Source organism: Mytilus edulis, chromosome 5 (assembly GCF_963676685.1).
Source record: "Mytilus edulis chromosome 5, xbMytEdul2.2, whole genome shotgun sequence".
Lineage (NCBI taxonomy): Eukaryota > Metazoa > Mollusca > Bivalvia > Mytilida > Mytilidae > Mytilus > Mytilus edulis.
This window is the reverse complement of record NC_092348.1, coordinates 34,931,464-34,943,147: the sequence shown is the minus strand read 5'-3', so window position 1 is coordinate 34,943,147 and position 11,684 is coordinate 34,931,464. Positions and strand designations below refer to the sequence as shown.

General features: G+C 33.9%; 1 protein-coding gene across 1 annotated transcript; it reads right to left on the bottom strand.

Annotated features, from left to right (window-relative positions):
- Nucleotides 1-2,458: 2,458 nt before the first annotated feature.
- Nucleotides 2,459-9,339, bottom strand: LOC139525066 (uncharacterized). The gene is made up of 6 exons (XM_071320245.1): nucleotides 9,326-9,339; nucleotides 8,753-8,880; nucleotides 6,753-6,837; nucleotides 5,197-5,359; nucleotides 4,697-4,823; nucleotides 2,459-3,829 (listed from the first exon to the last, which is right to left on the bottom strand). The coding sequence occupies exons 1-6, from the start codon at nucleotides 9,337-9,339 to the stop codon at nucleotides 3,321-3,323; spliced, it is 1,026 nt and encodes a 341-aa protein (XP_071176346.1). The 3' UTR covers nucleotides 2,459-3,320.
- Between the last annotated feature and the right edge of the window lie 2,345 nt (nucleotides 9,340-11,684).

Here is an 11,684-nt window from a genome sequence, read left to right as displayed (position 1 = left end):
AGTCCACTAAAATGTATGCAGATGTAGTTTGGATGTTGCAATGTGTTAAATGCCAATCAACTACATTCAATAGCATGCTGCTGAATATTGATTTAATTCCTGGAGTCATCAATGATAATACATGTATTACTTTTGTAACGGATTCATAAAAATATGTATGATAAAACACATTTTATAAATTATAAGAAACAGTTCCATCAAAACTTTGTGTGAATACGATATATTTGCTGGTGTTTTTTTTTTTTTTTATCTTCAGGCTACACTTTACACACTGTAGTACACAGATATAACCAATCTTAAAAGTGAATTCATATATTTTATAACGTATTTTGTGTCTGTTCCAGCCAACCTTGTTATCATCGCTTTACTTAAGAACAATTGTTATACTACCTTACGCTGATACTGAACATCACAGTGTATTCCAATATGTATAGACTCCAAAAATGACAAGAAACGTTACAACGCGCTAGTACCGAATTCGCCTGAAATAATTTCACGCTAGTAAAATGTTTGAAATAAATGATGAAATGAGAGGAAAGAAAAGTTGATTTGAAAGGGATATTTAAAACTCATAACACGATAACAAACAGATACCTCCATTGAAAAAAAAACCAACGTTAAATGACCAAAAGACATGCAACAATATACGAAATACAACATGCACGTAGAAAATTAGACTGAACAACACGAACCACATTAAATAAGTTTACCCTTTTGGTAATTTTCAAGGATCAATTAATGGGACTTATTATATCTCCTCCTTTGTTCCATTTTGCTTATCGTCATCGTACAATGTGTGTCATTTGTTTAAAATACAACCTTCAATTTGCGTCACAAGATATTTTATTTAATAAAAAATAAAACTACACTTGCGTTAGATTTCTCAATTGAATTGCTTCATATTTTGTATATAACAGCTGTTTGTAAAGGACGTTTTACGGTATGGGTTTTCTCCTTTTTGAAGGACGTACGTTTGCCTATAATTCAACTTAATATCTTGGTGAAAAGTTGTTTCATTTGCAACCATACTTCATCTCCATATTGTTAGTGAACATGGGTACATTCGAGCCGTTGCTTACGTCAATTGTCATTACAAAATTGATAACAATACTGTATTTTAACATTATTATGAAAAAAAACCCCCACCCAAACAGAAAAATAACATAAACCTTATCATGCATAAGGCTGTTGTCGGAATATTATCCACATGTTTGCATTCAAACAGAAAGAAGTGTTTATATATCACATGAACCTTATAAAGCATTAGGCTGCTGTCAGATCAATATCTATATTTTTTTGCATTCAAGCAGAAATATGTCGAAGTGTGTAACATAAACCTTAGCATACATACATTTTTTGTCAGGGTTGATGTTTATTTCTGAAATTGTTTAACATTTCACAGCGGTATAATACTTTTACTTTAATTATTCATCCCTAATTTTTATCAACTTTGTATTTGCATTGTATCATACATAAATTTTATTCGTTCAGTGTATGTTCATTTGTGTTACTACGTCTTTTGATTCAGTTCAGCCATCTTAATTCATTTTTCATAGTGTGTCTTTCTATGTTGTGATGTTACACTATTGTTTCAGATAAGGGTGAAGGTTTGGTACCATTAAAACGTTTAAACCCGCTGCAATTGTTTGCACATGTCCTAAGTCAGGAATCTGATGTTAAGTCGTTTGTTGGTGTGGATCATAAGTGTTTCTCGTTTTTTTTTATTTTTACCGTTGGTTTTTCCGTTTGAATGGTTTTGGTGCCCTTTACTGCTTGCTATTCGATGTTAGCAAAGGCTCCGTTTTTAAGACCGTACTTTGACTTATAATGGTTTACTTTTATAAAATGTGTTGGATAGAAAAATGTCTCATTTGCACTAGTACCACATCTTCTTATATCTATAAGACTTTTCAGATTAGTATCCATATCTCTTTAAATTGCCCAAAGTCTGGAATACGACAGTTTTTTGTCTAGTTGTTTGTTTCTATGTATGTTGCATTGTCGTTTGTGTTTTGTTGCCCTTCAGTAATTCTGTTGTTTCGTTGGTTTCCTCTTATAGTTGTGTGTTTTTCTCGGATTTGTTTTCTCTCAATCGATTTATGACTTTGATCAGTGGTATACTACTGTTGCCTTTATTGCATTCAAACAGAAAGATGTCAAATTGTACAAGCATAACATAAACTTCATCAGCCATGATATGTACATTTTAGAAGAATGCACTCCGATTATTTTAGCTCTTTTTGAGAAACAACATATCTGGTATTTTGAACTCTGATAGTTCAATTGCCTCTGTTGAAACACAATTGTAGAAAGCTAGTTATCCAAAGTGTACGGTGGTGTAATTAAATATCAACAGGTGGTGTAATTAAATATCAACAGACACTCGGGGTCATCAACAACTGATGCATTCTTCGTTGATTATTGTGCATAGAATACTCTAATAACAGAATGAAACAAACAAGAATATACACATTTATTCATTCAGATAAATACAAAACAACATGAACGAACGACCTACACATATTTAACAGTTGTAACATGCTGTATTTTGCCAAGTGTGGATAACACCATGTATTGATTTAGTTTAATGATAAAATTAAGCTAAATGTTTTCTCAGATTCACTATTTATTTGTTTGTTTGTTAAACTGCCCTTTTCAATTGGGTTACTACGTATACGATAAATATGTGTAACATATAGATTATGGGACCAAACAGAGTTTCTAGTCAAATAACTGAAAGCAAAATTTCATGAAAACATAAAATACAAAAAAATGTTTGGAAAATTGATCTCCAATGATATTTTTGAAATTAGTGTCGCTCTCACCGGAAGTTATATAGCTTACTATCTCATATTCATATAAGTTCATGTCCTAATAGCTGTACAACAAAAACTATAAAAATGTTGACTGAATTATATCATATTTTGTATTGATATTGATTTGTACAATAATTGACCACTTTATAAAGGGTAAGTGCTTTCCCTATTCACGAGTCAATATTTTTTTTGCATGTAATTATTTATTTTGAACACAAAAACGTTTTTAAATTTTAAAACCATAGTAAACTCATAAATTGAGAAAATAGAAGTGAATATATCATACAAACATTTGAAAACTGAGGCATCAATAATACTGATACTTCATCGTCTAAAATTTAAAGACTTGCATGTTGTATTAAATAATCATTTACTTTTAACAGCCTTGTTATATATATGTAGACATTTCATTTCAAATTGTTTCATCTCGTAAACAAACAATAACCTTCAACCCTAAAGATTTCGATGTCTATACCGAAATATTAATATCTGTCATGGACACCATTAATACCTTGGTACTCTAGTAAGCATAGTCGGGTCAGTGTCTACCCGTCTAGAGTACGTCGTTCCTCTGCCACAGTAAAAACGAAATCTTTCGTCTGGCGAATTATCCATTTCATGGGTAAAACGTAAAGACGACTTCGACTTTGACTTGTTTTTCCTCTTACGACGTAACAGAGATCTGCTCGATCGGTGGCTGCCGGAGGATTCCGAAGAATAATCGGAATATCCCATATATCGTGGTAGGCTCGATCTGTGATCATACTGGTGACGATAAGCATCTACTGGGTAGTTGGGTTTTAAATGTGGTACGGGAATGAATGATATCGGGGGAGGGGAAAAGGGAGCGGCTCTGTTCTCGCAACGTCTGAAAATATAATGTCTGCTTACTGCTACCAGAAGAGCGGCAAAAATAATTAATATGAACAGGAGAACCGACAAAGAAACGATGTAAGGAACTTGTACTGCAAAATCATCAGATGACGTCAGGATAGTTGATGGATTACAAATCACTGAAACAGACGAGAAATAAATGCAATAAAGTATCTAAATACGTAGACCATTGGTGATTTCAAATATTTAAAAAACAAAATACAATGTATATTGATAAATATGTATTTCAATAAATAAAACAGTTATTCTGAAAATAGATTTCTTTGAACTTTACCTTCATTTGATATAATAGAATGAAATTCAAAACAGTGTGGCTGTGGCCATTGATTGACACATTAAAATCATCCATTGACTGGGACAATTTAGGTGAACGTTTGTATGTAACGACCACTGCTCACTATGTACTTTTTAAAGACACTTAAACTATGGGGCCACCAAAGGTTCTCAACACCTTAATAAAGTAATTCGAAAAATTAATCAGAAATAACACGATGTTTTGATTTATATCAATTATATAAATCAAAACATAAAGGTTATTCCTGATTATTTTTTCAATTATTTTATAATTAAAGACGTTAAGAAACCTTTGGTAACCCCACAGTTTAAATGTCTATCGTAGGTACGTCGTGAACAGTGGTCGTTATAGACAAACGTTCACGTAAATTGTCCCAGTCAATGGATGAATTTAAAGTGTCAATCAATGGCCACAGCCACACTGTTTTGAATTTCATTCTAATAGTCAATCAGGTAAAACAACAATACGCTATTTTTTTTTATTTATAGAAAAAAAGTTTGAAGATTAGAAAAGTCTCCGTCAGAATTGGATTTACTTATGGAGCTTCGTATATACTGAATGTCGTGACTCTTTGCAAGTATCATTCCAAACGTTGGCCTGCAAAGCCCTCACCCTTTTTCAAAATCCTGGACCTCGTCAGTTAACATTATATAACTTAAAAGTAATGGAACGTGTTTTTGACTTTACATACCCGTCGGCGCTTTAGTTGTAGTGGTTGTCGTAGTGGTGACTGGAGGAGGCTCTTGTACTTCTAATTGTGCAGTAGCTATTATACTTTGTACTGCACCACTTTGAGGTTGATACGGGATAACACAACCCTGAAATGATTAAATCATACCTTTAATGCGTGAAAATGTTTACAGTATACGAGATTAAAAAAAGATTCTAAAACAATTTGTTTTTTCTGATGAAATAGACTCTCAACGGTTACCTTTAATAATTAATTTTCGAATGGAAAGTTGAGAAGATAAAAATACTTTGGCCAAAACAAAAGAAACTATTAAGGTTACAGACAAAACACGAAGGCATCGCATGATCTCAAAAATGAGTGATACCAATGTGTCGACAAGGTTACCTTCTCTTAATATATGCATGTATAACCAATGGGAATCCACACCAAGTCAAAAATGTCCTAATCTTTAATGTTTTCTTAAATCATAATTCAGTCCTAATAAGTCTATAATAATATACCTGACTGCATGTTGTGGTGTTTGAAAAGCATACAGTTAAATAACAAACAATGAAGCGAGTCCCAGTAAATGTATTCTTCAGAGTGAATAAGTCTGTTTGGAAAGTGTTCTGATTAGTTACACGAAATCCTTGGTTAGAAGTCAACAGGTAACCAGTTCCACAACTGAAAGAAAAGTACATGTTAAGTGTTTAAAAAATCATTTCTGATCCCGTCGTTATCAAGAAGAATGGGAACTTCAGAAAAAAGTAAAATCACAAAATTACTGAACTCCAAGGAAATTTCATTTGTCAAGTCCCTAATCTAATGGCAAAACACATCAAACGAATAGACAGCAATGTCATATTCCTGACTTGATACAGGCATTTTCAAATGTAGAAAATGAAGGATTGAACCTTGTTTTATAACGCTAAACATCTCACTTGTACGACAGTCTCATCAATTTTCATTATATTTACAAAGATGCGTTAACAAAATGTCACAAAAAGGGGTACAAAACAGCACGGACCTAAGCAAAAACTAGAGGTGATTTTATATGCTCCGGAAAGGAAAAAGATCCTGCTCTACATGTGGCACCTGTAGTGTTGTTCTTGTGGTTACAAAGCCGGTAAATAGTTTTAATTCCGTAGGTTACATTCGTAATAAGGGAAGGAGGTTGTAGTTACGACATAAGGAACGTATTCGATATCATCTGGATAACGAATATTCTATAATGGACTTTGATGTTATTTCATCTGATTATCATTCAACAACGTCAAGCAATTGTTTGGAACAAGAGCCATAATAACGCTCTTCTTAAGTTGTAAAGGTATAGTCCTTTCATACCTTTAGCGCCAAATGTCAATGCATACGAGGAGCACTGCATGTGCTTCTGAAGTTGTAAAGGCAAAGTCCTTTAATACCTTAAGCACCAAATGTCAATGAATATGAGGAGCACTGCATTTGTTGACGCCTATGGGTCGTCTTGGTTGTATTTCAAGATGGAAGCTAATTACCTTATGGTTGAATGGACTTTGTAAGAGAAATTATACAGGCTTTGTGTATGTGCCTGTCCCAAGTCAGGAGCCTGTAATTCAGTGATGGTCGTTACATATTTGTTTTTCGTTCATTTTTTTTATTTAAATGAGGCCGTTTGTTTTCTCGTTTGAATTGTTTTACATTGTCATATTGGGGCCTTTTATAACTGACTATTATTATTGCTCATTGTTGAAGGCCGTACAGTGACCTATAGTTGTAAATGTCTGTGTCATGTTGGTCTCTTGTGGACAGTTGTCTCATTGGCAATCATATCACATCTTCTTTTTTTTATATTTGATAAAAGTTTATTCATAGCGAAATTATACTATACTTAATCAAGGAACTTATGTTTGTAATGTAATTGTAATGCACGAAAAAGGTATGAATAGGTTATAGTTAATAATCTCGAAAAAATATAATGAATTGAGAAAAATGATAAACTGAAATGACATTGAAAATAAAAAGAATGAAGGAGAAAATCTAAAAAGTATTAAATAAAAAATAGGACATTCCCCATTCCAAACTTTTGTATGTTATATACCTTTGATACAGAATTCTAGTTTTATAACTTGGATCATCTTCGTTTATAGTGTCAACAATGGAACATGACGTCACATCAACAGTATCTACAAAACAGAAATGTTGCCATCATCACTTAAAAGTTTTTACAAAAGAATTGCTTGATTGGTGTTGTACACCTCTTTCAGTAACATTGTGTTATTTTGTGTTAGAGGATTCCGGAGTGCTCGGACATTCAATATAACAACTGACAACTCTTTTCAATTTTAAGATGAGAGTCGGATGCACCTGCCACCTTTTGGTTTTGAACTCGCAACATCGGTGTTGACAATATAGTGATACATCTCAGTGGCGGATCCAGCCCGCTGACTGACCTAAAAGGGGGACGAGTGGCGCTCCAGTCACGCTTCAGTGATTTCCTATATTATCAGCCTACCTGGATCCGCCTCTGTAGTTGTTCCACTCTTAGACCACTCCGCCAAAGAGGTCCCTCCAAGAAAAGGATGTCTGTCACATTCATGAACAATTTTATAACATCACATTTTAATTAGCAATCAATGATAAAGTAACAATACAAAGAACAATCCAAAGGAAACCACACATTTCATTTTGGTAAAGTACATGCATATGTACGAAAAGAGAAAAGGGATCCGTTAATTGATGGTTGCTTCCGATTAAGTGGCAAATATTTCATATAGATCCAGAATGAGAGACAGCATAGTATAGCAAATGCTTAATAATACCATATTCGGAATACCCACAACGTGCAAATATCCGCAGTTAAATACATAACATTTAACATCTTTCCAATACTTTCTTTTATGAGTTTAACCGATGAAATTTTACAATACCTAAGCCATTAAATATTTTATACATCCAGGCTCCCTTATTGCAACTGACAATTTTATAGTAATATTAACGTGCATTTCGTGAATGATTTAACTCTAGCTTTTAAGCTTTATTTCCGGTCCAGAAACACGTATTTTATAATAAGTATCCTGCTTACTGAATTCGGCATCATTTGAAATTCTAAAATGTTTCACCTGATGTTATATATTTTAAAGGTCATGAATTCTGGGAAAACTCGGTCATATAAGCATGCCGATCACATAGGCATATAAAACTGAAAAAGGAGATGGTAAATATGTCAAAGAGATAACAACACGACCAAAGGGCAGAAAGCAAGACACAGGTCACCAATGGGTCAACACAGCGAGAAAATCTCTCTACCAGAAGCGGGCTTCAGCTGGCCCCTAAACATTAAATGTGTACTAGTTCATGATCAATGAAAATATACGTCACAGTGACCGTCACACTAATCTTCAAAACATATAAATAAACTCAAACAAGTACACAGATGCCCCACTCGCACTATTATTTTCTATGTTCAGTGGACCATAATTTAGGGGTCAAAACTTTAATTTGGCATTTAAATTAGAAAGATTATATCACAGGGAACATCTGTATTAAGTTTCAAGTTGATTAGCGTTTCATTTCATAAAAAACTACCTTGACAAAAATGTTTAACCTTAAGCGGACAGACACAAGAACGAACAAACTGACAGACAAACGAACGGACGGACGAACGAACGGAAACACAGACCGAAAAACATAATGCCCCTACCCTAAGTTAGGCATAAAAATAGCTGGATCCAGGACTGGATCTTTTTGTCATATCACATTTGACAACCTTTAACCAACTGCTAAGATGAAAGATAAAGATCAGCAATCATCTTTTCAATACATCTCCGGTTTTATTAGACGTACGTAATGCATCTTCTAAAAATATTGCATGCATCTTTTTTGCGATTGTTGGACAATCGAAAGAACTGTGAGTTAAATTATTACGATTTCAGAAAATACTGCATTCAATTAAATTAAAGTTTCAAAATATAAATGCGAGTTTTTATTTTTGAAACATTTATGAGTAAAAATTTTCAAAACAATATAACTATCGCAAATATTTCTGAATTTACAGTACTTATTAACATCTGGATCGATTTTGTCCATGTTCAAACTTACCTGAAGTAACATTGTTAGCGTCAACAAAGAGTTTAATTTGTTTTCCATACTCCACCGTTGAAATATTCTGACTGTTTTCGTCAAGAACAGTCAACTGTAAATTTGTGACATCAACTGTAGATGCTTGTCTGCAATAAAGAAAAAAGAAAAATAATTAAAAAGAATGGACGTGTTTTCTTCTTAAGAAATTCACCAAGGACAGTATTTAATCATCAACTGTAAATGCTTACGAAATAATTCAAATCATGCACCAGAACAATCAGAAAACTTTCATAATTTGATATCGACTATATATACTTTTATTTTAAATAAAAAGGCGGTAAAATAGATAAATGGAAGAATGGCTGTTGAATGTCCAGTGCCTAATTTGAACGCAGCATTGTTAGAGCTACTAGTATAAAAAAAAACTCATTTATCATAGCAGCAGGAGATTTCAACTTACCTGGCTTGGATTTGAAAACAAAACAACTGAAACCAAACACCCAACTTGTGAATATTCACCAAAAATTCACAGACATACTAGATGATCATGGCCTAACACAACTAGTTGAAGAAACAAAAAGAGGAACAAACATCCTAGACCTCATACTTACCAACTACCCAGAAAGTTTTAGGAAAGCTGAGATCCTACCAGGAACATCTGATCATGACATTGCATATACTAAGGTCAGTAAAATACCAGCAAACAGTGATATTGTTGCCTTTTTTTCAAAACTACCTCTACCCTTTTTTATTTGGAAAATATTCGCCATTTATATCAAACTGGGAAATTTAGAATAATCCATGAATTTGACTATAACTCCAATTTGCAGACCCCCTTTCAAGAGGTAAACCCTCATTTAAAATAAGACCCCTTATAGTCAGTGATGATACATAAATAGACCCTAAAATATGCACATATAGTCATTTTAGGCATGAACTAGAGGCTCTCAAGAGCCTGTGTCGCTCACCTGTTACTGTATTTACTGATGTCGGCCATCTTGGTTGGCAGGCAGGCACGGTCATTAGACACTTTTTTAAAATAGATACCCTAGTAATGATTGTGGCCAAGTTTGTTAAAGGCCCATAGTTTTAGAAAAGAAGATTTTTGTACAAGTTACAAAAATGACGAAAAGTTGTTCAATATTGACTATATAGGACAACAACTCCTGAAGGAGTTCTCTGACAATTTTGGTCATGTTTGACTTATTTGTAGATCTTACTTTGCTGAACATTATTGCTGTTTACAGTTTATCTCTATCTATAATAGTATTCAAGATAATAACCAAAAACTGCAAAATTTCCTCAAAATTACCAATTCAGGGGCAGCAACCCAACAACCAGTTGTCCGATCCATCTGAAAAGTCCAGGGCAGATAGATCTTGACCTGATTTGCTCTAAATGCTTTGGTTTTTGAGTTATAAACCGCATTTTACCCCTGTGTTCTATTTTTAGCCATGGCGGCCATCTTGGTTTGATGGCCTGGTCATCGGACACATTTTTTAAACTAGATACCCCAAGGATGATTGTGGCCAAGTTTGGTTAAATGTGGCCCAGTAGTTTCAGAGGAGAAGATTTTTGTGATGAGAAAAGCTCACTTGACCTTTTAGGTCAGGTGAGCTAAAAATGTATAAATGGGTGTTTTTCAGTTTGTATTCATGTACAATTACTACTGAGACTGCACTGTTTGGGGAAAAAAAGTTGTCTTTTTGGGAATAATTTTAAGCCATTTTTTTCAAATTGGGATTGTTTCTCCAGCGGGAAAAGCCTGTATTCTCCGGTAATTTAAGGCAAACAATATTACTGGCAAATATCCACAAAAAATCAAGAAAGATATCCCTCTTAGGCTCTATAAGAAAGCAAAATGGGAAAATGTAGAAAAAGAAATGAAGAATGTACAAGCTGAAATTAAAATATTATATAAGGAAAATGCCAGCGTTGAAGTCATTTGGGACCTCTTCTGTAAAGCAACTGAAAACAATCTAAAAAGAAATATCCCACACAACAGCTCGCACTAAAAATGGTTGTCCATGGATAACAACAGATATCCGGAGACTAATAAGAAAGAAAGATAGAGCTTATAAAAGGAAGAAGAAATCAAACAACCCCAATACCAACTCCAAGTATAAAGAACTCAAACGTGAAACACAGAAACAAATTCGCAAGGCTTACTGGGGATATATAGAAGACATCGTCACACCAAGCACTGAAAGCAATGAAAAAACAATTTGTATGAAACGCTTCTGGTCATATATTAAACACAAAAAATCTGATTGCAATAACATACCACCATTAAAATCAGAAGGCCTACTTCACGAAGGTTCATTTGATAAAGCAAATATATTAAATCAGCAATTCAAAGATGCGTTTTTCAGTAAAGATGAATTTACAAGCTACCAATACAATCAGAGATGTAAAATGACTGGGAACTATGAAACGGCAAAAGACATTATCATAACAGAAAATGTACTAAAAGAGATGGCTGTACAACTAACACCAATCCTAACATTGATATATAGAAGATCCTATGACACTGGAATAGTACCAAAGATATGGAAAACAGCAAATGTATGCCCAGTTTTTAAGAAAGGCAAAAGATTTGAAGCAATAAATTATAGACCCGTATCTCTTACCTGCATCTGCTGCAAAATCATTGAGCATATTGTCACCAGCCACATCATGAAGCACGCATATAAACATAACATCCTCTACAAAATGCAGCATGGATTTAGAAAACAATTGTCATGCGAGACACAACTAGTTGAAGTCATCGACGACATCACGAAAAACCTTGACAATGGACAACAAACAGACTGTCTCATCATGGATTTCTCGAAAGCATTCGACAAAGTAAGCCGCAGTCTCTTAATCCATAAACTCGACCATCATGGAATCAGAGGGAAAACAAATGCTTGGATAAAAGGCTTTCTCTCTGATAGAACACAATGCGTTG

What these genes read in the sequence shown, in the direction of transcription:
- LOC139525066 (XM_071320245.1), bottom strand. An exon ending in CGCTAACAATGTTACTTCAG is followed by an intron (nt 6,838 to 8,752) that starts GTAAGTTTGAAC and finishes TCTGTTTTGTAG; the next exon opens with ATACTGTTGATGTGACGTCA. An exon ending in ACACCACAACATGCAGTCAG is followed by an intron (nt 4,824 to 5,196) that starts GTATATTATTAT and finishes TAATCATTTCAG; the next exon opens with GGTTGTGTTATCCCGTATCA.